This window comes from Adiantum capillus-veneris, chromosome 19, assembly GCF_014529385.1.
Source record: "Adiantum capillus-veneris isolate H3 chromosome 19, ASM1452938v2, whole genome shotgun sequence".
Taxonomy (NCBI): domain Eukaryota; kingdom Viridiplantae; phylum Streptophyta; class Polypodiopsida; order Polypodiales; family Pteridaceae; genus Adiantum; species Adiantum capillus-veneris.
In genome coordinates this window covers 150,489,157-150,516,659 of record NC_140949.1, presented here as the reverse complement: position 1 = coordinate 150,516,659, position 27,503 = coordinate 150,489,157, and the positions used below count along the sequence as shown (strand labels likewise).

Sequence of the window (27,503 nt, the reverse complement as noted above, 5' to 3'; positions counted from 1 at the left end):
TTTGCAAGGAGGACACTCGATCGCTTAATAAAAGAGACATTCCTGAACACTACTTCACCTTATATAATTCTAGTTAAACTCAACTTAATGATTTTATCACTTTTTTATTGTTTTAGAAAGCCATCGTGACCCTTTCACTTGTTTTTTTTTTTACCTTGATTATGTAAGATAGTATTTATAGAGTAGGGGGAGGTATGCCACTTGGCATTCGCTGATTTGAGAACTAGTAATGTTATTTGCCATCTTTTTTTTTCGAGAGAAATTTTGGAAGTACTGAAGTCAAGACGCGCGCGCGCGCGCGCGAGAGAGAGAGAGAGAGAGAGAGAGAGAGAGAGAGGAGCTCGGCGAGTCGGGCAATGGCGTGCGTGAAGCTTGATGGAAATGCAGACGCCGTGGAGTTTTGTCCGACGCCTCCCCATTTCAATGTCTTAGCAGCAGCTACTTACACCTTACAAGAAGCGTCAGCAGAGCAGGCCCCTTGGCGCTTGGGAACACTCTCTCTCTTTACCTTTCCCGATTGTGGCGACCTCGAGCTCTATCGGACGGACACACTACAGACTTGTGGCATCTTCGATATTAAATGGAGGCCCCCCTCCTCCTCTCCCACCCCTCCCCTCTTGGCACAAGCTGGTGCAGATGGTAGCCTTGCTCTCTACAATCTGCAAGTGAGTCCTACCTCCTACACGGAGAGAGAGAGAGAGAGAGAGAGAGAGAGAGTCTATTAACGGTCCTTTCGAGGCCAACATTGACCTATATGTCAAATCAAATACAATATTCATGCATTCGTAAAGGGATAAAAGGAAGTGAAAGTGACCGTTAAACTCTTAGGATTCTAAGAGCTATGATTACAAGGGGGTCACACAAAACTATGAAAATAGGTGCATCTACATAGGGATGTGGTCACTCCTTGAGGAGTGGGTACAAAATTCTTCAATGGTTTCCTTCTCAAAGTTGTGTACAATGAGAGAGAGAGAGAGAGAGAGAGAGAGAGAGAGAGAAGAAGAAGAAGAAGAGTATTTTAACGTCGTAGGAAATCATCCCAAGAGACCTTAAAGATCTATCCGACGAGGAGAGTTGAGAGAGAGAGAGAGAGAGAGAGAGAGAGAGAGAGAGAGAGAGAGAGATGTTGAACCAATCAACTGGACAATGAATTAGATTATTATACAATGGGCACTTATATACTAATCTGTGGGCCTTATGTATCTCCCTTAGCAAATTGCCTTACTTAGAATCATGTCAAATAAGTAAAATAAATACCTACTAGACAAATTAAATACCAGGATCACATTGGGCATTCACTTGAGATGTATTAACTCTTTGCAACTCATAGTGGACATATGTAGGAAGACCAAGTCGATGAAGAAGCTACTATGGATGTAAGGCGCAGGGGAATTGAATGTTGAACTTTGCTCAAGATGAGTGCTCCGAACTGCGCTCAAGGTTCCTTTTACTTACGGAAGGGAGAGCCTTCCGTTCCTTTAATGAGAGAGTGCAAGTGATCACAAACAAAGTGGATAAACACTGTGAATGAAAGTGCTGAGATTGAGAGATAGAGAGAGAAGAATACGACACCAGACAAGTTGTCAAACCCTTCTCCAAGGGCCCCTCTCTCGATGGCGAGAGAGGTCTATGCGATTGATTGCACAAATCTGGTACAAGATGCTGATGCAAGTTCGTGAAGCTATGATGCATTGTGTATCTAGGTTGGAGACGATAGCGACGACGAGAGCGGCGACGTTGACGTATGGCTGAAAATGCTATGTGCTGGCTGTTCTCTATCTGCTAGAAATGCTGGATCTATTGCTGTCTATGCTGCTGAAAACATTGACTTTCATGCTGTCCAAAAACGCTGATTGGCTGGCTGAAAAACGCTGAGTCTGCTGCTTGAAAAACGCTGTTTTGCTGGCTTGAAAACGCTGGTTGGCTGGCTGAAAAAATGCTAACTTGCTGGCTTAGAAAACATTGAATCTGCTGGTGTCGGTCAACGCTGAAAGCGCCAATAATCCAAGGCTGAAAACGCTAGTAGTCCAAGGTTGAAAACGCTAGGGGTTATGGGAGGGTTCTTGCTTGAGAAGCTTTCTAGAGGGCTTGCTGCAACTTAATGCGTGTGCTCTCCTTCCTCTTCTGCCAGAATGCACTAGCGCTAGGTTTTCTTTTATACAAGCTGAGTCAAATTGCCCTACCCAGTTTCCAACAATAGTCACTTAAAAACAATAAGTGAAAAATGGCTAAAATAGGGAAAATAGGTTTTCTGCACTGTAAAATGCTCCTGATGGAATCTGATGGTAATGCTGATGATCATGCTGTGTGCAACCAGAGGATATGCATCTACTCTAAGTGCCCATATCCTCTACTCTGAGTGCCTGGGCATGCAATGTTTGCGAACAGACTTACAAAAGTGCCATAACACTTCCTAAGCTAGGCTAACTGAACCCTTGTCATGAAGTAGCTTGTCCACATGCAGATAGGGTTAGATGTGCACGTGACATCCCCTCCTTTTTAAAGTGAGGTACTGGTACCGAGCTGCATGGCTTCCTTGTAGTCTGCCAACAACTCTGGGTAATCTTTGAAAAACTCTTCATCGACCCACACTCCTTCGTGGATTCCTTGATCTTTGAACTTCAAAAAGTACTGTCTCACTTGCTTCTTTGAACCATGTCGAAACCGATGCAACAACACTTGCTCCGACTCCATGACTTCTGCTTCATCGATGATCTCCGGTTCTTCTTCTTTGGAAATGTCCTTCGAAGGTGTGCCCTCCTGAAACACTTTCAACCAAGAAACATGGAAAACGTTGTGCATTGACCATGAGTTAGGCAATTGCAATTTCATTGTAACCTCATTTATCTTTTTATTGACAGGAAAAGGACCATACATTTGAAAAGGCAACTTTGGACACTTCTTTCCTACTTGCTTAAGACGTCGCTTCATGATTCTTAAATACACCCAATCCCCTTCCTTAATCGAAACATTGTGACGATGCTTATTAGCCTGCCGTGAATAAGATTTCTGAGCCTTGCTTAGCCGAAGCCAGAAATCTCATCCAATGACTGACTTTCAGCATTGGCATCAGGCATTTGACTGATGGAGCGAGTCAAAAGTGACTGGAACGGACGGCCAAAAGCTGCCTCATATGGAGTTTGACCAATGGCAGAGGAAAAAGAGTCATTCAAAAATCCCTTTGAGCTCGCTGCTGCTGCACGCTCCCCCCCCCCCCCCCCCCCTTGCGCCATCGCTCCCCCTCACCCCCCTTCTCCTTCTAACCCTCGCGCTGCCCTCAGCCACCCCCCCCCCCTCGCCCTCGCGCTGCACCCCCTCCCTCCTCCCGCCTTCGCGCTGTTTCCTCCACCCTGCCCAGCCCGCCACCTCCTGCCCCCTGCTGCCCGCCGCCCTCCCCCCCTAGCCCTCCCGCTGCCCCCCCCCCACTCCTTGGCTGTTTTCTCCCGCCCCCCCCCCCCCCGCAGCCTTCTGTACCCGTGCTCGCCTCCTTTTCCTTCCCTCCTTCCCCCCCTTTTTTTCGTCCGCATTATCTCCGAAGGGTTTTCTGCGCGTGGCTCTGCAACACCTTTTCTTCGGACAAGTGTTCGGCGTTCTCGGCTGCAGATTGTTCTTCTCCGTCCGCTTCTTCGACTCAGCAGTAGACACAGATGGAGGCTCCAGCTCCGCCACAGAGGGACTCGCCTGAAGCCCCCTCGCCCGACTCCGCTGAGCCCACCATTCGACTTGCTCTTTCGCCGACAGAGCAAGCGAGCCTTGCCGCAGAGGTAGAGCGCTTGCAGGCGACTTCTGTCATCTGCAAGGTTCTCGGCACCCGTCCTAGCAGAGGAGAGCTGCGAGACCTTCTCCATGCCCGCCTTCTCGCAGAGGTGGGCAAGATTTTGGATGTCCAGATCCTCGGACGGGGGTACTACCAGATCGAGTTCGAGACTTCCGAGATGGCCTCCAAGGTCATAGCTATGAGTCCACTGGCTATCCGAGCATCACGCGCCCACTTTCGACAGTGGCGACACGGTTTTGACCCGACTTCGGATGCGCTAGTAGAGGAGGCAGACATCCCCATCTCAGTCTGCTTTCCGGGTTTACGGAGGGAGTACCTTCCACTGCTCTCCAGGATTGGCTCCGCCATCGGGACTGTTCTGCAGACACCTCGTACGGCAGCATCAGTAGCTGCCAAGGCGGCCGGCATCCCTTCAGTTCGAGTTTTGGTCAGAGATACCCACACGCTCCCGAAGGTCATCCTTCTGCCTCGGGTGAGTGGGGGTTGGTTTAGGCAGAGTGTGGAGTACTCGGGTCTCCCGAACCAGTGCTTCATTTGCAGACAGATGGGCCACCTAGCGAAGGCCTGTCCACGGAGGAGGCCTCGACCTGCACCTCAGCCTCAGCCCCAGCCTGCTAAGGCTGGGCCTCAGCCTCAGCCAGCGACAGCGCACAGATTCTGAGCCACCCTCCGAGCCGGGGGCTCCAGCGGAGGAGGGGTGGCAGCAGGCCCGTGGCCGTCGACGCCAGGGGCCACAGCGACAGCCTGGCACTCAGAGTGGCCCTCAGGTGCCTACTCAGCAGTAGTGGGTTCCCACGGGGAACCGCTTTGGTTCTCTTGAGCAGGAGGAGCCCCCTACGCCAGCCTCCTCTTCCGCTTCACCCTCGCCAGCCCCCCCACCTTTAGATTTCCCCTCTTCCTCCTCATCCCCTCCCCCGCCCTTTACTCCCGCCCACTCCTCACCTCGCCCCCTTGTCTCTGTCGCCCCACCCCGCTTCTCTTCTCCTCCCCCCCCCCCCCCCCCAGCTCCTTCTCCCCCTCCTCCTGCTTCAGTACCACAGTTGACTCAGGAGACTGGTCCCTCGCCAGCGGCTAGGAGATCTCTTGGCAGCGCTTTTACCACGAGTCGCCTAGCGAGAGAGGGCCAGCCCTTCTTGCGGCCCCCTTTGCAGATTCAGACATCTTCCCTTGTAGCTATCCCTTGTGGTCTGACGAGCATTGACCTTTGACGCCGCTGGGACTTCTTCGATTACGGATTCACTCGCTTTCTCGGCGATTCCGCAGCAGACCACGAGGCAGCCTGCTTCAGGGTCCACACTCTGTTCCTCGCCGCTAGGGGGACAGAGGCCTTGGACTCAGCAGTTGGTTTCTCCTTTCCCCTCTGTGGTAGGACCGAGACAGAGTGGTCCCTCGACTCAGTGGTGGGATGGTTGCATACACAGGTTCTCGAGTTCTCTCACCACATGGGAGAACTTGGAGTTACAGATTTGCTGCAGACTTTGTGGCCACTGGCCAAGTTTGCGGTGATACCCCCAGACTCAGGAGGATGTAGGCACATTGTGGTGTACTTTTTTGCTGATACACAGTGTTTGCCTTGCTATGTATACATACATGAGGACTCCTGGACAAAGGAGGTTGCTTTACGCACGGCTCGCTCTGCTTGGGCTTGGGCCAGGCACTCACTACAGGCTCGCCTATCTAGAGGACGCTCGGATGCAGATTACTCCCCATCCAAGCTTGCCTCGAAGATAGCCCGTCTTGCTGCTGCGGCAGCATCTGTTCTCTCTCGCTCCCCATGAGGATCGTCTCGTGGAACGTGCAGGGATTAGGTGGGCCCCAATTTTAGCGACAACGGGGCCGATTGCATCAGGAGCTTCAGCGTTGCCTTGTGGGAGGAGAGATTGATCTCCTTATGCTTCAGGAGCACCATTTGTCTGAGAGCTGCATTCGGCGATGTGGTCAGATTTTGCGTGGACGTTATGATACCTTTTGGTCAGCTGCTTTTGGACCTGGAGGCATCCAGGGTGGGGTATGTATGACTATTGCGGACTCATTGCAGCAGGCCATTGTGGGCAGAGGGATTATTGTGCCAGGCAGGGCTCAGTGGATTACCGTGCAGGTTCAGGGTGGCCTTGTGGGCTTCCTGAACATCTATGCGCCCAATGTGGTGAGTGCTCGTGCAGAGTTTTGGTCACAGATTGTTGAGTCTTTGCCACAGGTTGACCATTGGTGTGTAGGAGGGGACTTCAACATGTTGGAGGACCCCTCTGACAGGATCGGAGGCAGCCATGCTACTGTGCATGGAGTCGAGTTAGCAGCTTGGGAGAGGTTGTGTATGACTTTGAGAGTCTCGGATACATGGCAGCATTCTGGCTTTGTGAGGCCTCCTGAGAGTCTTGCCTTCTCTATATCAGACCGCAGAGTGGGAGGAGTGAATCTATCGCGGATAGATCGCTTCTACACTAGTGACCACTTCAGTGACTTGGGGGGATTAGTGGGCATCCTAGCAGGGACATCCTTCTCGGACCATGCACCAGTGATCCTCACAGTGGCAGACAGGCAGAGGAGTGGGAGCACGATGCTTCGCATCCCAGAGCGGGTCTTGTTGGACACAGCACTCAGAGAGAGGGTAGAGGCTCTTTGGACAGAGGGCATGGACAGCCAGGCTCTACCGGCAGACAGAGTGGCCTTAGGCCTAGCTCAGCTTAGCCACTTTTTTCTCCAGGAGTCTTTGGCTCGACGGGCTGCAGCGAGAGGTGGAGCAGCGTCTCAGACGAGGCATTGCTTCACTACAGAGGATGCAGGAGCAGCATCCAGACAGTCCATGGTTGGAGGAGCAGTTACAACAGGCTCGACAAGAGCTTGCTTGCACAGAGGAGAGGCGCCATGAGTTTGCCTTTCACCGACGGGCATCTCAGTGGACTCAGGTAGGTGATAGAGTGACAGGTGCTTTTTTTGAGACAGTAGGACCTCGGCACTCGCATGCCAAGGTCAATTAGCTGAGGAGACCCGATGGGTCAGTTGCTTGTGAGCCTGAGGATATGCGTGCAGTTGCTACTGACTTTTACCGTGAGCTACTGTCGGCTGAGCCCCAGTCAGAGAGACAGGATGCATGCAGGGAGCAGGTTTGGGTGCAGATGCCTTGTCTTGTGACTGAGGAGATGCGCCAGAGGCTGGAGATACCTCTTCAGCTTGAGGAGCTGCACACGGCTCTTAGGGCCCTTCCTCGTGGTAGCTGTCCAGGTGAGGATGGGCTGACTCCCAGCTTCTTCTTGGAGTACTGGGACTTGCTTGGCCCAGATCTTTGTAGTGCCTTTCAGTACATTCTGCACACAGGAGTGATGCCGGATAGCATGAGTGAGGGCCTGATTTACCTCATTCCAAAGGAGGGTGGCTCCTTGGATGAGATTCGACAGTGGCGCCCCATCACCATCCTCAACTCAGCCTACAAAATTCTTGCCAAGGCTCTGAGTTTGAGGATTCAGCCACTTTTGGAGAGCCTTATACATGGGACTCAGACAGGTTTTGTCAAGGAGCGCAGTATCCTTGACAACATCTTCACTTTCTGGGAGGCTTCTGCCCTGGCACGTCTCCGTGGGGAGGACCTTGTGATTCTTCTTCTCGATTTTGAGAAGGCATACGACAGAGTTGACTGGGACTTTCTAGAGGGCACGCTTCGCAGGATGGGCTTTTCAGATGCTTGGATCAGAGGGGTGTCAGCTTTGTACAGACAGGCTCACAGTCAGGTGCTTTTGGCAGGAGGTAGAGGTGAGCGCTTCATGCTCACACGATCGGTCAGACAGGGTTGTCCTCTTGCCCCCTTTCTCTTTCTGTTCTATGCGGAGGCGATGAGCAAATTTTTGGTGTCACAGCAGGTTGGTTTGAGGGGCTTCGCACTCCCTATACGGGGAGATGAGCTTCTGGACGCTGAGTTTGCCGACGACTCAGCCTTGTACTTAGAGGGCCAGGAGGCCAATTTACACAGGTGTGGGCAGGCTCTAGAGACCTTCTGCTGTGCATCGGGCACACTGATCAACTGGAGAAAGACAGTGGCTTTCTCGGTTGGCAGTGCTCCTGTGCCAGAGTGGATGCCAGGAGAGGGTTTCAGGTGGATTCCTCCAGGGACTGCAATTCGATACTTGGGTTGTCAGGTTGGTTTGGATTTGTCCCCCGAGCAGCAGATTGCTCTTCTCCTATCCATCAGGAGAAAGCTATTACACTGGAGCTCAGCACGACTTTCGCTGGCTGGTAGAGTAGTTGTTGCCAACCAGGTGTTGTTGGCAACTATGTGGTACATCACTTCTTGCTGGATCTTCTCGAGTTCTTGTATCAGCCAGGTAGAGAGGCTGATCAGGAACTTCCTTTGGTCAGGTCGCGACACTCAGGTTGCCCGAGCCAAGGTGGCTTGGTCGGTCATCACACTCCCTTGTTCTCAGGGAGGGCTTGGGATCATTGATCCAGCACAGCAGAGCAGAGCCCTTCTTGGGAGGTTCGTCGTCAGAGGACTTCTTCCAGGCGAGGAGCCCTGGAAAGAGTTCTTGCTACAGAGGCTTCGTGCCAGGGTGCCTCAGTCAGGAGGCCCTTGGCAACCTTCGACCAGATGGATCTTTACAGAGTTGCGCCGAGTTGGTTTGAGCAGGAGACTGGAGGACCGATTCGCTGTGAGTTTGCTTCGCTCTTGGGAGCTCTTACGGCGTGGCCTAGAGCAGAGACAGCCGACATGCACGGAGGAGCGCCTACGACAGCCCCTCGTCTGGAACCCCATGGTTAGCACTCAGAGAAGCCACTTGGTTGGGAGTAGGCCTCATGTTTCTTGGGGTCCCATGGCAGCAGGTCCAGCGCGCTCTCTAGGTGACTGGCTAGAGTTCACAGGTTTGTCAGAGGAGGTGCAGGGTGTCCAGCTACAGGGCATGAGAGGGGTTCAGAGCATGTGTCAGGACATCTCAGAGTCAGTTCCAGCTGAGTGGCTCACGCCTCTCGAGCCAGTAGCACCCCGATGGATGGGAGCCTTCACACGACTGGAGGTTCTCATCTCAGGCAGGGCTTGTTCAGAGACTGTCCCAGCCCTGTTCTTCGAGCTTCAGGGTGGGAGACGATTACAGCGAGTTACAGTAGAGGCCCCGCAGGTAGCAGAGTGCTGTTTCCAGAGGATCCGAGTTGTGGGCATTTGTGGGAGGACTTGCGTCATAGACCCTGACCCAGCAGCTCTCGAGACAGGACACTGGAGGCTATGGGCTTGGGAGTGCTGTCCACTGGCACGAGTACAGTGGGATCCTGGTGAGTGGCTTTGGAGGGACCCCTTCTCTTTTGCAGACCGCTCCCTTTCTTTCAGTACACTGTTCGGCTTGGACGTCATTTACTTGCAGCGCAGAGAGAGGCCCGCCCCGCTGCAGCACGACATTGGCAGGAGGAGGGTCTCACAGTTGAGTTCTTGGCAGCTTTTTGGCAGAGGCTGTGGGACTCCAGACAGTCGAGGCGCGTCACTTTGTTCCAGTGGTTGGTTGCACACAGAGCCACAGCAGTAGGGAGCTGGCTTGTGCATAGTGGTCTCTCGGTCGCATGTACAGCCTGTGACCAGTTGGTGGAGAGTCAGCGACACTGTCTTTGGGACTGTCCCTCGGCCCAGCAGGTGTGGCTACGAGTTCTTCGGCTGATGCTTGCCCTCTCCACGGCTCGACAGTACACTTGGGGGGCAGCGGCTTGGTCCACCCTCACGGGCCCGGCACTACAGTTTGAGCTATCTTCCACCAGCAGGATGATAGTGATACAGGGGGGGCGACCTACACTCCAGCCTGCTACAGACCTTACTCCACAGGAGTGGTGCAGTGAGAGAGAGGAGTGCTGGGAGCTCATCAGCGGCCTAGCTCTCTGGTTCATCTGGCGGGCCTGTTGTTTCCGCATCTTTGAGGCTCGCCCTGTGCCACCAGCCGAGACTGTTCGTGACTTTTGGCTAGAGCTGATCCATACTCTCAGAGGACAGCTTGAGGGACTACAGGGCAGCTCCGACCGCATGCGGGAGCGCCGCGAGGCTTTCCTTCGACTCTGGCGCCCCGGGCCTTTCTACACCATGGTCCAGGGGGTGCTCAGATGGCACTACTGTCCACCTGTGTGGCTCTTCCCTCCTCTCATCTCTTGATTTAGCCCCATTGTATATATGCTGTTTTTTCATTGGGAGAGTCTCCCCATCATGCTTGTTGTAGCCCTCTCTAGCAGAGGTGGATGTAGCCCTATGGGCAGTTTTCATTAACTAATAGAAGGATCTTTTTCTCGGAAAAAAAAAAAGAGTCATTCAAAATAGCCTGAACCAATGGGAGATAAAGCTCCCAATGAGACTGCTGATCATGCACATATGACTTTAAAACATCAAAAGCCAACTGATTGTAAATCTTTGTCTGAACATCTGACTGTGAATGAAAAGCCGATGAAAAATCCAACTTAGTGCCAAAATTTTCAAAGAGTGCGCGCCAAAAATTGGACGTGAACTTAACATCTCTATCTGAAACAATCGATTTTGGCGAACCACAGAGGAGGTACCAATGCTTGATGAACAATCGTGCTACATCTTGTGCTGTGACTATGGCCTTACAAGGAATTAACATGCAAAACTTGCTGAAACGATCAACAATTGTCAAACATTGCGTCACGTGACACATCCAACACTATGTGTCAGTGGACAAGCTACAACATGACCAGGGTTCAGTTCAGTCAAGTCAGTCTAGAATAGGAAGTGATCTGGCACTTTTGTGAGTCTGTTCGCAGACTGTGCATGTCCAGACACTTAGATTGGGTGCATATCCTCTGGTTGCACACAACATGATCATCAGATTTCCATCAAAACCCATCAGTAGCATTTTTACAGTAAATAGACCTATTTTCCCTATTTTTGACATTTCTCACTTATTATTTTTAAGTGACTTTTGTTGGAAACTAGGTAGGGCAATTTTACTAAGTTTGTTTATATAGAAACCTAGCGCTAGCACTTTCTGGAGAAGAGGCAGCAAGAGCTCCGGTTCAACTGGCACCTTCTCAGCAAGACCCCCCCAAGACCAACCTAGCGTTTTTGCCCAACAGCATAGCCTAGCGTTTTTGCATCCAGATCAGCCTTGGCGTTTTTGCATTGCAGATCAGTCTCGGCGACCACAAGACACAACAGATCAGCCCTAGTGATAGCAGATCCCCCAGCGACAGCAGATCAGCCCTAGCGTTAGCAGTTTCCTCCGCAAGACAGATTTCAGTCCCTAGCGTTTTTGGTTTGCAGATCAACCTCAGCGTTTTTGCAGATCTTCGCGACGGAATCAGCCCTAGACTCAACGTTTTCAGTTTTCAGTAGTCAATTTCCGCAGTAGAACCCCCAAACCTCGCAGATCTCACCTTCCTGCAACAACAGATCCTTGCCACACGGTCAGATCCTGCGCAGTTTGCAGATTCAGCCCGGAAAACGCAGATTTCAGCATCTGTGTTGTCAGCGCCTTGTCGTCATCGCCATCGACATCGACAGAGTCAGAATTCAGCAGATAAAGATTTGCAGATTTCAGCCCTTAGCATTTTTAGATTTCAATCCGTCTCATCGTCGTCGACATCGTCTGCAAGTCCAAGCATTGTAGAGATTTATGCAATCATAAGTAGACCGCTCTCGCCATAGAGAGTGGGGCCCTTGGAGGAGAGTTTGACAACTTTCCGGTGTCGTATTCTCTTCTTTCTCTATCTCTCAGTCTCAGCACCTTCACGCACAGTGTCTATTCACTTTGTTTGTGTCCATTGCACTCTCTCATTACAGAACGGAAGGCTCTCCCTTCCCTAAGTAAAAGGAACCTTGAGCACAGTTCGGAGCACTCATCTTGAGCAAAGTTCAACATTCACTTCCGCTGCACCTTACATTGGTATCAGAGCTTTGGTAGTGTTCTGTATCACTCAAGGAAAGAACCACAATATATTTTTTTGCTTGTTGCGGTCGCACGTAACCCAAGTCCTCTTGGGCGTGTCGATTCCTAATCGTGTTTTTGAAGAGTGACAGGAAACCCAAGAAAGAAGGGCTTGTCTAGCCTCCCCTTGTGCCTCTTTTTACTCATTGAGAGCGGACCGTGCACTTAGCGGCCGGCCAATCGACGTGAGGTGGGAAAAAGCAACCTTGGTGTGAGCGCAAAGCCGCCAAGGGGTGCGCCCGCGAGAAAGAGAAGAACTCGGGTGAAGAGAAGATCCTTCTCTAACATAGATTGCAAGCTAAAGAAGAACCTCAAGAACCTCAAGACCCTCAAGAACCTCAAGAACTTAAGAACCCCAAGAACCCAAGACCCGCAAGAATCCAAGTTCCTTGTGAACTTAAGAACACAAGACTTCAGTGGATGGTCATCAGCCGAAGCGGCATGGATACTTCGCATGGAGGTGATGAGCATGAGGGTGGTGAAGAAGAATTTTCTCCACCAGGAGGTTTTTCCGACCCTCCCCCTTCCCCCCATCTACGCCAAGGATTGCACTAACTGCTATGGAGGAGTTGAAGCAGTTGTTTATGGACAGGAAGTTAGAACGTGAAGCAAGGAAGTTAGAACTCGAAGAAAGAAAGGCAGCTATTGAGCGTGAGCGTGAGCAAGCGCGCTTGGCGGCCGAAGAAACAAGGGCAGCCATAGATCGTGAATACGAAGAAAGAGTGGCAGCCATAGAGCGTGAGCACGAGCAAGCACGCTTGGAAGCCAAACAAAGACAAGCCAAATTTGATCGCGAGAACAAAGCAAGACAACCAGAATTTGATTGTGAGAACAAAGCAAGAAAAGAAAAGAGCAACTGACACATGAAAGAGTTCTTGTGACTCTTTTCTATTGTGCATGCGCAGTTTGAAGAGGATTAGGAAAAGAAGACTCTCTCCGTCTCTTCTTTTCCCAAGCATGACACACAGGATTTGCATGATGATAAGCATGATGAATTGAATGATAATGATAAGCATGATGAGTTGGATGACAATGACAAGCATGGTGATTTGCATGATGATCAAGATGTGATTTCTCACGAGCATGATGATTTAAAATGCATGATCAAGATGTGATTTCTCACAAGCATGATGATTTGCAAGATAAAGATGATGTAATTGTTCACAAGGATGATGTGTTAGTTGATACTTTTTCTAGTGAAGCTAACCTCATTGTAGATTCGATTCATCCCGAGAACCGATCTTGGCTCTCGAGTCGAGGTCCACAGAACCCCCACAGGAAGATTCGATCAATCATGAAGAATTGATCTTGGCTCTCGAGCCTAGGTCCATAGAACCCTCACAAGAAGTATTATGTGTTCTAGTGATTCGTCAGCACGCATTGTTCGCGTCTTTCATTCGTGATCGTTTCCTGTATTTTAGTGAGCGTCTTTATGTGATTTCTTTTCCTAGGCATGACATATTGTACGTTGAGCACGATTCACCCATGGATGAGCACAGATGTATGCGGATTTCTCATGAAAAGATGAAATGCTTGCATTCAAGGAAGTCACATTCAATGTCTCTTCCTTGGCATGACACAGTCGTAGAAAGAGCACGAGAAGCATTAAGCATCAAGCATCGGCATGTCCATTGTGATTTGCCACAGTTGATTGATTTAGATCATAAAGACAAGATTCGATCTCATTGTTTGCGTGTGTGTGGTGAACGGTTTGGCACTCCGTCTATTTGTTCATCTACATTGCATGCACAATCTTTAGAGAAGACGAGATTTTTTCCAGTCACTTTACATGGAATGGGTATGTTCATGTTTTTTTGTTGGAAGTGGTTTTATTAATTTTTCATCCTCGGAGATTCTTGAAGAAGATAGACGCATGACTATAGACGAAGTTGAAGCATCGAAGGAGCCACAGAAGACTTTGTGTCGCTTTCGGCACGGCCCCAAGAAGCAAGCGTTGCAGACCTTTATGAAGTTCAAGTATCGCATGACCCACGCATCAGAGTGGGCCGGCGAAGAGTCCTTCACAGGATTCAAGGCCCTGTTGGCGATCTCCCTCGACGCCATACAGTTCGGTACCAGTACCTCACTTTGAAAAGGAGGGGATGTCACGTGACACATCCAACCCTATGTGTCCGTGGACAAGCTACAACATGACCAGGGTTCAATTCAATCACGTCAATCTAGAATAGGAAGTGATCTGGCACTTTTGTGAGTCTCTTCGCAGACCGTGCATGTCTAGACACTTAGATTAGGTGCATATCCTTTGGTTGCACACAGCAGGATCATCAGATTTCCATCAGAACCCCTCAGTAGCATTTTTACAGTGCATAGACCTATTTTCCCTATTTTTGACATTTTTCACTCATTATTTTTAAGTGACTTTTGTTGGAAACTAGGTAGGGCAATTTTGCTAAGTTTGTATATATAGAAACCTAGCGCTAGTACTTTCTGGAGAAGAGGCAGCAGGAGCTCCGGTTCAACAGGCACCTTCTCAGCAGGACCCCCCCAAGACCAACCTAGTGTTTTTGCCCAAGAGCAGAGCCTAGCATTTTTGCACCCAGATCAGCCTTGGCGTTTTTGCATTACAGATCAGCCTCAGTGACCACAAGACACAGCAGATCCGCCCTAGCGATAGCAGATCCCCTAGTGACAGCAGATCAGCCCTAGCGTTAGCAGTTTCCTTCGCAAGACAGATTTCAGCCCCTAGCATTTTTGGTTTGCAGATCAACCTTAGCGTTTTTGCAGATCTTTGTGACGGAATCAGCCCTAGACTCAACGTTTTCAGTTTTCAGTAGTCAGTTTCTGCAGTAGAACCCCCAAACCACACAGATCTCACCTTCCTGCAACAGTTTCTCGCCGCATGGTCAGATCCTGCGCAGTTTGCAGATTCAGCCCAGAAAACGCAGATTTCAGCATCTGTGTTTTCAGTGCGTCGTCGTCATCGCCGTCGACATCGACATAGAGTCAGAATTCAGCAGATAAAGGTTTGCAGATTTCAGCCCTTAGCATTTTTAGATTTCAACCCATCTCATCGTCGTCGACATTGTTGGCAAGTCCAAGCATTGTAGAGATTTGTGCAATCATAAGTAGACCGCTCTCGCCATAGAGAGTGGGGCCCTTGGAGGAGGGTTTGACAACTTTCCAGTGTCGTATTCTCTTATCTCTCTTATCTCTCAGTCTCAGCACCTTCACGCTTAGTGTCTATTCACTTTGTTTGTGTCCATTGCACTCTCTCATTAAAGAACGAAAGGCTCTCCCTTCCCTAAGTAAAAGGAACCTTGAGCACAATTCGGAGCACTCATCTTGAGCAAAGTTCAACATTCACTTCTGCTACACCTTACACATTGAGTGTTCCTTGAATGCAAACTAGGTGGAAGGTTAGTCACAAAATCCATGGAAATATCTTAAAAAGGTCTATCGGGAATACGCAGCGGAAGCAAGAGGCCTTGCTTCTTATCTCGAGGAGCTTTTACCTTTTGACATATAGTGCACTGTGTGACATTACGAAACATATCTTTTCGCATTTTAGGCCAATAAAAGAATCTTCTTATTTTTTCCAAAGTGGTGTTCATTCCCCTGTGCCCATCCGTGAGAGAATCATGTGCATCATGCAATATGGTTGGCCTAAGAGAGGGCAACACACATAGACGTTGACGAAAATACAACAAACCATCACGAATGAGATACTTGCTTGGCCCTTGAGAAGCAAGAGCCTGCAACCATTGCTTACCAAACTCGGAATCAGCATACTGGTTCTTCATGTTTTCGGAAGAGACACCTTGAATAGAAACTGTGGATCTTGACTCAAGAGCCAAAATTTGTCCTTTGCGACTCAATGCATCTGCAACAGGGTTAGCTTTTCTAGGCACATACTCAATCAAACCTCCAAATTGCTCAAAAAATTGTGACCACCGTGCTTGGCGATCACTCCAATGTGCACTAGGCATGGATTGGAGCCACTTGAGGGCTTGGTGATCTGTGCGAACTGTAAACTCTCTACTATACAGAAAATGTTTCCAATGCTTAAAAGAGTGAATGACAGACAAAAGTTCTTTATCATAAACTGAATTGTTCTTTTGTGCACTATTGAGCTTTCGACTAAGGAAAGCTATGGGACGACCATGCTTCTGAAGCACAGCGCCTATGGCGACATTGCTCCATAGTTACTCGGAACGGGAACGGGAGGGTCCGGAACGGGACGGGAACGGGGAGGAGGAGGGGGGGCCGGAACGAGAACGGGGCTGGGACGGTCCACTTAAAGTAAGGATTGAATTACCTCCATTCAGCTTAGTCTCAAATAAACTCCTAACAACCCCAAAACTGCCCCCTAACCTGCCCTCAAACTGCACCAAATATGTTCCCCGAACAACCCTAAATCTGCCCCCAAAAGCCCACTTTTTTTCCCCCAAATGCCTACTTTTGCCTGTTCCGCCCCGCGTCTCGCCGTTCCGCCTCATGTTCCGTCCATTCCGGAACACCGTTCGGGTTACACCCCGTTCCGGAACGGCGTTCCGTTCTCATCTCCGTTCCGGGAACGGGACTCGTCCGGAACGCCGTATCGGAACGTTTGGGCTGTGTTCTCCCGTTCCCTGTTACAGTGCATTGCTCGCATCCATCCATACCTCAAAGGGGTCATCCCAAGAGGCAAGGATATGACATGGTGCTTCTGTCACCGCAACCTTGAGAGCTGCAAAAGCCTCAATGGCTGCTTCGGGCAAGTCTACGTGCTAACGGCGAGTCTTTACCCCTTTCAAAACATCAGTCATAGGTGCGGCAATGCATGCAAAATTCTCTATGTGCGAACTATATGCTTGACATAAACTAAGAAAGAACGCACATCATATGCAGTTTTGGGCAAGTCCCAATTACGCACCTGTTCCACCTTTGTGGGGTTTAGCTTGACGCCTTCTGCAGAAATGATATAACTCGGATAAGTAACTTCAGTGAGAAAAAACTCAGATTTCTTAGCTGCAATGTACAACCGACACTCATCCAAACGGGTTAGTACCCTTTCGACATCCTTTTCATGTTGTTCCCATGATGCAGAAAAAATGAGAATATCGTCAAGAAAGATGAACACACATACACCAACCATATCGCCGAAACGGCCTACCATGAGACGATTAAATGTACCCACGGCACCTGTCAATCCAAAAGGCATAACAACATCCTCTCATTGCCCTCGCTCCGTGCATTTCCCTTGAAGTAAGAGGTAGCCCTCCGAATCTTGGAGTGCTCTGAGTAACGCCCTCCAAAGAAAGCTATGTCAAACTGCTGTATGAAAGACAAAGCCTTCGAAGCATCTCTATAACCAGAAAACGTGTCAAATTTAATTGACTGTCCACCTTCTTTAACTCTCGGGCTTTCTTGCTTTTATTCTCCAGAAAGTCATACTGGTTGGCTTTATAAAAATTCTTCTTCTTTGCATAAAAGGTGCCGTCGTCAGAGTCCGAACTATCTGAAGACGAGTCCTCTATAGAACTGTCAACAACTAGGCGAGATTTAGGCTTCTTGCGAGATTTAGGCTTCTTGCCTTTTTCTTTCCCTTTCTGTCTTCTTCCCTCGAGGCTAGAAGAGCTCGAAGAAGAAGAAGAAGAAGAAGAATTGGGTACTCCTTCAAATCGAACACGCTTCTTCTGCTTTCTTGCCGATGCAAATGTAGACTGATGACCCAAATAATTTGGGAAGTTGATTCCTTTCTTCTGCTTTTTGTCGTGCTTTTCTGCTTTGTTCTGTGCGTCAAAAAGCTGAGCAATTCGTGCATCAACCACCTCTTCTAATTCTTGCTATGTATACATCCTTGGAGTAGGAGGTTTCTTCAGTGCCGGGGTGGTTCTATGGTTTGCTGCCACTGTGAATGCACCTCGTCGAAGGAGGTCTGACTCATAAATTTTGCAAATTTCGGGTCCTCCGTAAAATTTAGCATCATCTTTGTTGCATCGCCAATCAATCGTCGACGCTCCATCTCTTCGAGCTCCGCCTGAGTAGGCCGAGGCGGGCCATCCTCCTTGCGTGAATCTTCGTCGTGATCTCTTCCCGCATCTTCGGATGTAGAGGAAGTCGATTGATCACTGTCTGAAACCATAAGTGCTGCGTAAAAAGGATCAGATTTCTCGGTAGGAGAGAAATCGGCCGCGCTCTGATACCACCGTAAAAGACTTGGACATTCCAAGTCGAGAATCTACCGCGACACCACAAGAATTCACTTCAAAATAGTTCACAGTTCACAATTGATTCGACACTGGCCCGACGGAGTTCCGTGCCTAGAGATGTTGGCCGCAAAGACTGGCGCCCCTTTCGGTATTTCTTTTTGTATTAATCTGCAACTCAAAGTACAAGAGAGTGGTCAGGACTCACTCTTAGACTCTGCGTCCAGATGCTCTGAGAAGTGAGAGCCCAAGCCACTATTAAATAAGTTTACAAGGGATGCTATAAACAAAGCTCAAAAGCTTCAAAATCAAAAGCTGTCCCAAAGTAAAGCACTTCCAAATTTTTTTTCCTCTCACAAGTCCTCTTAGGGAAATAAAGCAAGGCTTAAAGTTAAAAGCTCTCTCTCTCTCTCTCTCTTGCGTAGCTACTGCGTAGCCAAAAAGTAGCTCAAAATCTGTCGCTGGTGTCCATACACTGTTGCCACAGCAGCCCCGCAAAACGCGGGCGTCCGTACAGCAAGCCACGTCAGCATTTCTGCGCCGTACAGGGCATTTCCGGGAGCAGCCAGCGGGTGTGTGTGAGTATTGGGCAGCCACATCACTGAGTTGTGACAGTGCTCCCGTTCTTCTCGCTAAAAAGGACGGTGGGATGCGTTTTTGCGTAGATTACAAAGGTCTCAATAAAGTCACCGTCAAGATCAAGTATCCGTTGCCTTGCCTAGGATGGATGACCATATGGATCGACTCTTGGGTGCAAAATACTTCACTAAGATCAATCTTTCGTCCGGCTACCATCAAATACAAATACACCCACATGACGTCTCGAAAACCGCGTTTCGTACACAATATGGACATTATTAATTTTTGGTCTTACCTTTCGGATTGACCAACGCTTATGCAACTTTCCAACAGATGATTAATGACCTCTTTCGTACTTATCTGGGAAAGTGGATGTCGTTTTCAAACTCTGGAGCTCTGCAATGATCACAACATGCCTAAGAGTACAAGGAGGTGGGTTCATATATAGGCAAATAGGAAATTTGCCCTACCTACTGTAGAAAACCTAGGATTTTGATAAATGGCCCTAAAATGCTAATAAATATGTAAACTCCCTAAGAGTGACCTGACACAATTTTAGTAGCAAAACTGCGGAACACTCGAGACTCTGACATCGGGAAACCCTAGGAATGAGGGTCCCACCTCATGCCAGCCTACTAGGTGAGCAACACCGTGGAGTGCATCGCCGAGAACAAGTACGTCTACCTCAGAGACGGCCAGGCATAGCCACAGAACAGCCCTCACTTCCTAATTTGCACCTCGGAGATATTGGAGCCACCACCAAACATGAATCTGAACTCTAACACCCCCTCTCAGCTCCTGGATGGGAAACATGTAAGGTGCAGCGGAAGTGAATGTTTAACTTTGCTCAAGACGAGTGCTCCGAATTGTGCTCAAGGTTCCTTTTACTTACGGAAGGGAGAGCCTTCCGTTCCTTTAGTGAGAGAGTGCAATGGACACAAACAAAGTGGTGAACACTGTGAATGAAGGTGCTGAGAGTGAGAGATAGAGAGAGAAGAATACGACACCAGAATGTTGTCAAACCCTCCTCCGAAGGCCCCACTCTCTATGGCGAGAGTGGTCTACTATTGATTGCACAAATCTCTACAATGCTTGGACTTGCTGACGATGTCGACGACAATGAGGAGGACGACGAGACGGGCTGAAATCTGCAAATCTTCTATCTGCTGCTGAATTATGACTCTATGTCGGTGACGATGTCGACGGCGACGACGCGCTGAAAACGCAGATGCTGAAATCTGCGTTTTCCGGGCTGAAATTGTAAACTTCGTGGGATCTGACTGTGCGGCGAGGATCTGCTGCGGGAAGGTGAGATATGCGAGGTTCAGGACTTGTCCTGGTGTGTCTTAAGTGCTGAAAATTGAAAACGCTGATGCTTCTAACTGTTCCGTCGCAAAGGATCTACAAAACGCTAGGGCTGAAAATGGGTCCTGCTGCAAAACGCTGTGAATCTGTTGGCGCAAACCACTAACGCTAGGGCTGATCTGTCCTCTGTTGTCGCGAGGCTGATGTAATGCAAAAACGTTGGGCTGAGTTGGTCCTTGGTTGAAAACGCTAGGTTTACCGCCGGTGGGGGGTCTTGTTGAGAAGTTGCCTGATGAACACCGGGTTCCTGTTGCCTCTTCTGCCCCTAAGTGCTAGCGCTAGGTTTCTTGATATACTTGCTTGTGAAAATTGCCCTACCTAGTTTCCAACAAAAGTCACTTAAAAATAATAAGTGAAAAATGCCAAAAATAGGAAAAATAGGTTTTATGCCCTGTAAAATGATCTTGATGGAATCTGATGGGAATACTAATGATCATGCTGTGTGCAAACAGAGGATATGCATCTAATCTAGGTGTCTGGACATGCACGGTCTGCGAATAGACTCACAAAGTGCCAGATCACTTCCTAAGCTAGACTGATTGGACTGAATTGAACCCTTGTCATGCTGTAACTTGTCCACGGACACATTGGGTTGGATGTGTCACGTGACATCCCCTCCTTTTAAAAGTGAGGTACTGGTACCGAATTGTATGGCGTCGAGGGAGATGGCCAACAGGTTCTGGAATCTTGGAAAGGACTCGTCGCTGGCCCACTCTGATGCGTGGGTCATGCGATACTTGAACTTCATAAAGGTTTGCAATGCTTGCTTCTTTGGGCCGTGCCGAAAGCGACACGATGTCTTCTGTGGCTCCTTAGATGTTTCAACTTCGTCGATAGTCATGCGTCTACCTTCTTTAAGAATCTCCGAGGATGAAAATTCCTGAAACGACTTCCAACAAAAAAACATGAACATACCCATTCCATGTAAAGTGGCTGGAAAAATACTATTCCTTCGAAAAAACTGTGCATGCAATGCAGATGAACAAAGTGACGGAGCGTCAAACCGTTCATCAAACACACACAAACAATGGAATCGAATGTTGACAATCTGATCTAAATCAATCAACTGTGGCAAATCACAATGGAAATACCGATGCTTGATGCTCAATCCTTCTTGTGCTCTTTCTGAGATTGTGTCATGCCAAGGAAGAGACATGGAATGTGAATTCCTTAAATGCAAACATTCCATCTTTTCATGAATCATCCGCATACATCCGTGCTCAAGCCTCATTCATGAGTGAATCGTGTTCATTGTACAATATGTCATGCCTGTGAAAAGGGATCACATAAGGACGGTGACTAAAATATAGGAAAGCATCACGAATGAAGCACTCGAACAATGCGTGCTGACTAATCATTCGAACACATAATACTTCCTGTGGGGGTTCTTTGGACCTCGTCTCGAGAGCCAAGATCAGTTCAGTCTGGGAGGGGGTTCTGTAGACCTCGACTTGAGAGCCAAGATCGGTCCTTCGTGATTGATTGAATCTGCAATGAGGTTAGCTTCACTAGAAAAAGCATCAACTAACCCATCATCCTTGTGAATGATCACATCGTGATCTTACAAATCATCATGCTTGTGAGAGAAATCACATCTTGATCATGCAAATCATCATGCTTGTCATTGTCATTCAAATCATCATGCTTATCATTGTCATTTAAATCATCATACGCATAATCATGCAAATCATGTGTGTCATGCTTCGGAGAAGAAGAGACTACGAGAGTCTCCTTTTCCCGAATCTCTTGCATCTGTGCCTGCACTTGAGACAAGAGTCGCAACATCTCTTGCATTCTTGCTTTGTTCTCGCGATCAAATCTTGCTTCTCTTTCGTCGCACTCACGCGCTATGGCTGTCATTCTGTCTTCGTATTTACGCTCAATTTCTGCTTTTCTTGCTTCGCGTTCTAACTTGTTGTCCATAAACATCTGCTCCAACTCCTCCATAGGAGTTAGTGCAATCCTTGGAGTAGATGGGGAAGGGGGAGGGAAAACCTCCTGGTGGGGAAAATTCGTCTTCGCCACCTTCATGCTCATCGCCTTCATGCAAAGTATCCATTCCGCTTCGGGTGATGACCATCCACTGAGGTCTTGGGTTTTGAAGTTCACGAGGAACTTGGGTTCTTGTGGGTCTTGGTTCTTGGGTTCTTGAGGTTCTTGAGTTCTTGAGGTTCTTGAGGGTCTTGAGGTTCTTGGGTTCTTGAGGTTCTTGAGGGTCTTGAATCTTGAGGTTCTTGCGGTTCTTCTTTCGATTGCAATTTGTGTTAGAGAAGGATCTTCTCTTCACCCAAGTTCTACTCTTTTCCGCGGGCACACTCCTTGGCGGCCTTACGCTCACACCAAGGTTGCTTTTTCCCACCTCACATCGATTGGCCGGCCGCTAAGTGCACGGTCCGCTCTCAATGAGTGAAAAAAGACACAAGGGGAGGCTGGACAAGCCCTTCTTTCTTGGGTTTCCTATCACTCTTCAAAAACACGATTAGGAATCGACACGCCCAAGAAGTCTTGGGTTACGTGCGACCGCAACAAGCAAAAAAAAATTATGTGGTTCTTGTGTTTCTTTCCTTGAGTATACAGAACACTGCCAAAGCTTTGATACCAATGTAAGGTGCAGCGGAAGTGAATATTGAACTTTGCTCAAGATGAGTGCTTCGAACTGTGCTCAAGGTTCCTTTTACTTACGAAAGGGAGAGCCTTCCGTTCCTTTAGTGAGACAGTGCAATAGACACAAACAAAGTGGTGAACACTGTGAATGAAGGTGCTGAGATCGAGAGATAGAGAGAGAAGAATACGACACCAGAATGTTGTCAAACTCTCCTTCGAAGGCCCCACTCTCTATGGCGAGAGTGGTCTACTATTGATTGCACAAATCTCTACAATGCTTGGACTTGCCGATGATGTCGACGACGATGAGGACGACGACGAGACGGGCTGAAATCTGAAAATGCTAATGGCTGAAATCTGCAAATCTTCTATCTGCTGAATTCTGACTCTATGTCGGTGATGATGTCGATGACGACGATGCGACGACGACGACGATGCGACGACGACGCGCTGAAAACGCAGATGCTGAAATCTGCGTTTTCCGGGCTGAAACTGTAAACTTCGTGGGATCTGACCATGCGGCGAGGATCTGCTGCGGGAAGGTGAGATCTGCGAGGTTTGGGACTTGTTCTGCTGTGTCTTAAGTGCTGAAAACTGAAAACGCTGATGCTTCTAACTGTTCCGTCGCGAAGGATCTACAAAACGCTAGGATGGTATGCTGATCCAAAAACGCTAGGGTTGAAAATGGGTCCTGCTACAAAAACGCTGTGAATCTGCTGGTGCAAACCACTAACGCTAGGGCTGATCTGTCCTCTGTTGTCGCCAGGCTGATGCAAATGCAATGCAAAAACGGTGGGCTGAGTTGGTCCTTGGCTGAAAACACTAGGTTTACTGCCGATGGGGGGTCTTGTTGAGAAGTTGCCTGATGAACACCGGGTCCTGTTGCCTCTTCTGCCCCTAAGTGCTAGCGCTAGGTTTCTTGATATACTTGCTTGTGAAAATTGCCCTACCCAGTTTCCAACAAAAGTCACTTAAAAATAATAAGTGAAAAATGCCAAAAATAGGGAAAATAGGTTTTATGCCCTGTAAAATGATCCTGATGGAATATGATGGGAATGCTAATGATCATGCTGTGTGCAACCAGAGGATATGCATCTAATCTAAGTGTCCGGACATGCACGGTGTGTGAACAGACTCACAAAGTGTCAGATCACTTCCTAAGCTAGACTGACTGGACTGAACTGAACCCTTGTCATGCTGTAACTTGTCCACGGACACATAGGGTTGGATGTGTCACGTGACAAAACAAGTCAAAGGGAGTTGGCATGAGAGGATAATGTTGCTTGTGGAAGAGGCTTGGTGAAGATGTCAGTAGGGTAATCCGAAGCTGGGATGTACTCTAGTCGGATAGAGCCATCCTTGGTCTTCTCACGAACAAAATGGTATTGTATCTCTATATGCTTGGTCTGGGCATGGAACACTGGATTCCTTGCAATGGCTATATAACTCTTGTTGTCAAAGTACATGATGGTCGTTTGCTGGGGAAATTCCATCTCCAAGAGTAGCCTCTGAATCCACAGTGTGTCACGTGCACATCTAACCCTATGTGCATGTGGACAAGTTGTAACTCCTACTTCTAGGGTTTAGGTCATCGTAGGAAGTGTCCTGGCACCGCACCCTTGTGAGCCTGTACGCAGGACGTGCATGTCCAGGCACTTAAGAGTAGTTGTAGACCCTATGATTGCACAACCCATTAGCACCTAGCATAAGCAGATAGCACCAAGCATAAGCAATCCACCGCATGTGAACCTCCTCTTAGCCTCATGTGAGCCACCTCTTCTAAGGTGACTTAATAATAAGTGACAGGGGGCATTTTAAATGAAATCGTGGGCTGAAATTGTAGCTGCTCGACCCAGCCTAAAATCCCTATATAGCCAGCCCTATGGAGCGCTAGAGAAGCAAGGAGCAGCAGAAGAACAAGGACCTTTAGCACCTGCAGTACAAGCACCCCTTCTTCCCGCAGTACCTAGCGTTTTCAGCATCAACCAGCCAGAGTTTTTCAGCCAGACCGCAAGCGTTTTGGACATCAGCAATCAGCGATCGCCGATTTCAGCCCCAGATTATCAATTGGTATCAAGCTTGGCAAGAGGCATAGTTGGCTGAGCATCTTGATTGTGTTGTGGATGGCAAGCCACTGTCTTTCAGTTGGGTCGACTTCCAAGACAAGCTCAAGGCTTGTTTTATGCCACCGTAGTACCTTGATCGGTTGAAGGAAGATTGGTGCGGCCTCAAGCAAAATGGCACTCTTGTTATGTCTTTTTCTAACCGTATTTTGCAAATTGGCGTTCAATTGCGTAAATTGGATGCAAAACGCAAGGAGGCTTTCCTTTTTGGGTTGGATGAGTACATCAAATTCAATGTGCAAGTCTTCAACCCTACGGACTACAACGCTGCAGTGATAGCTCTCACACAAGAAAAGGTAACCCTAAGGAGAATAAGTCATCTCAAAGTAGTGCACGAAACCAACAAAATGGTAAGAACATCGGTAAGAACAATGGGAAGCATAACGGTATTTCTTCTTCTTCTCAATCTTCCTTTACACCTAAAGCACAGAACTCTTCACCTCACAGTGATAATAAAGGAAAGGCTAAAACTCAAGACAAACCTAAGTTGACATCTCATGAAAAATTTGCTCAAGAAATAGTAGGAGGATGGTTAAGTCTTGAAGAACGAACCGTTTGTGGAAAAGAAGGAAGATGTTTTTAGCGTCACACTAAGGGTCACATGAAAAGAGATCGTCCTAAGGAAGCACCTAAGAAAAAACCCACACCTTCTGTTAGTGCCTTGATTGAGCCACATAATATGCCCCAAGTTTCTGAGAAGAGAGATTACGAAGGTAGAAAGAGACAGGTTACATGACATCTGAGAATGAAGGGTTCAACAGTCATAGTTACCCGGAACGGGAACGGGGAATGGGAACGGGAAGGTCCGGAACGGGACAGGAACGGGGGGGAGGAGGGGGGGCCGGAACGGGAGCGGGGCCGGAACAGTCCACTAAAGTAAGGCTTGAATTACCTCCATTCAGCTTAGTCTCAAATAAACTCCTAAACAACCCACAAAACTGCCCCCAAATTTGCTCCCTAACCTGCCCTCAAACTGCACCAAATATGTTCCCCAAACAGCCCCAAACTGCCCCCAAAACTTTTTTACCCCCAAATGCCTACTTTTGTCCGTTCCGCCCCGCGTTTCGCCATTCCGCCTCGTTCCCCCCATTCCGGAACACCGTTCCGGTTACACCTCGTTCCGGAACGGTGTTCCGTTTCCATCTCCGTTTCGGGAACGAGACTCGTACGGAACGCCGTTTCGGAACGTTTGGGTTGTGTTCCCCCCCGTTCCCTGTTACACTGTCAGCAGGTCATGGTTTTTAAGTTATGGAATATACGCTGCTATGTGTTTTGCATTTACGTGAGCATGCAAGCGCACACACATACACACAGTGGCCAAATGCACTTGTTCACTATATCATAAATGTCGGCATGCATGTGGCAGTTTGTTTTAATATCCCTTGAGATGCTTCTTACAGTGCAGCGCAGGTTCTTGAACCTTTCCACCTTTGTGAGCTCATAAAAGACAACATCAGCTCATCAATGTGCTTATCCCTGGATTGGAACCCCCTCTCAAAGGAGCAAATATCTATAAGCCACTCCGATGGTGGCCTGTCTGTGGTCGACATTAGAGAATCAAATGTGGAAGTCTCTCAACATAGAGGAAATGCACATAGCTTTGAGTCTTGGTGTGTCGCATATGATCCGTGGAGGCCAGACATCCTTTACAGTGGAGGAGATGATTGCCATTTCTGTGGTTGGGATGCACGAGCAGGTCTTATCCAGCCAGTCTTCAGAGAGAAGAAAGTGCATCATATGGGGGTATGTAGCATTCAAGGCAGTCCCCATGAAGTGAATCATCTTGCAACTGGAAGTTATGATGAAAAACTGCGCATTTGGGACACGAGGATGCTCAGTCAGCCAATAGCAGAGAAGGTTTTGGCATTGGGAGGAGGCGTATGGAAATTGAAATGGAGTCCATTTGACAAAGACTGTCTTGTTGCTGCATGTATGCATAATGGATTTATGGTTGTGAAAATGCAAGGGGATGAGCTCGTCTTAGCTATGGAGTATAAAAAGCATCAGTCGCTAGCATATGGAGTAGATTGGTTCAGGGGCCCATCAAAAGCCTTTGTTACTCAGTCAGTGCTGCATGATGCTGAAGTTGAGAAGAGAGAGGCTTTTGTAGGCAATTTGGAGAGCTCTTTACCTTTGGTTGCATCTTGCTCATTCTACGATTGCTCGCTTCATCTTTGGAAGCCTCATTTCCCTTTATGACAAATAGTACTCCTGTGTTCTTATAACCGTGTTAACAACAAAAACATAATTCGTAGTCTCTACTAACAAATACATTTTAATCTTCTCTGTGCTTCACTTTTAAATTGAGCATGTTGCTTGCTTGTAAGGCTTTCTGGAGTTGAGGCGATTTTTTTGGCCATAGCGAAGTCATGTCATGTGTTCACGAGACTCGTTGCGTGCTTGCCAATGTAATTATGGCCAGTCTCTTACCAGTAAGTTTCTTTCCTTATTGTTTACACGATGCATTCTAATCGACCATAAAATGCGGCATGTAGTAGGAAATAAGGTGAGCCTGTGGATCAAGAAAAACCTAAAAGAGAAGAAGGCTTTGCTCTTCATTGATTCTCTGCAAAGATGGAGGATTGTAAGGTTTGAAGCGTTTAATAGTCTGTAATAGATCACTTTTGAGGTCAATGCTGTTGCAAAGTACACTACTGTGACAACCTCTTCATGATTATGAGAATCTCCCAGCATTAGTACACACTCGATTCTTTAAATTATTGGTAATTCTGCAAATAGACGTTAATAATTCGGGACCGGGGTCGTAAAACTTTTGCCCTTATGATCTATTTTGGGATTATCACATTAATAAGAATGCAAAGAGTTACACGCAAGTTTTTGTCTGAGCACCAGGGTATAGCGTGTAGCATTTTGGCATCTGATTGTTGGCGAGGACATTGTCACAGTGAGCAACCTATTTACCTGTAAGTTGTGGATGGATACTCATTTATGATATTATAAATGGCACTATGATCTTGAAATTTTTGAATGCTCTCTAAGGAAG

At 48.2% G+C, this 27,503-nt stretch overlaps 1 protein-coding gene across 1 annotated transcript; it reads left to right on the top strand.

The window, feature by feature from the left end:
- Nucleotides 1–272: 272 nt before the first annotated feature.
- On the top strand, nucleotides 273–26,781 carry LOC147435073 (Transducin/WD40 repeat-like superfamily protein). Its single transcript, XM_086491437.1, has 2 exons — nucleotides 273–665; nucleotides 25,910–26,781. Exons 1-2 carry the CDS (start codon nucleotides 357–359, stop codon nucleotides 26,696–26,698), a joined length of 1,098 nt encoding a protein of 365 aa, XP_086347563.1. The 5' UTR covers nucleotides 273–356; the 3' UTR covers nucleotides 26,699–26,781.
- The last annotated feature ends 722 nt before the right edge of the window (nucleotides 26,782–27,503 follow it).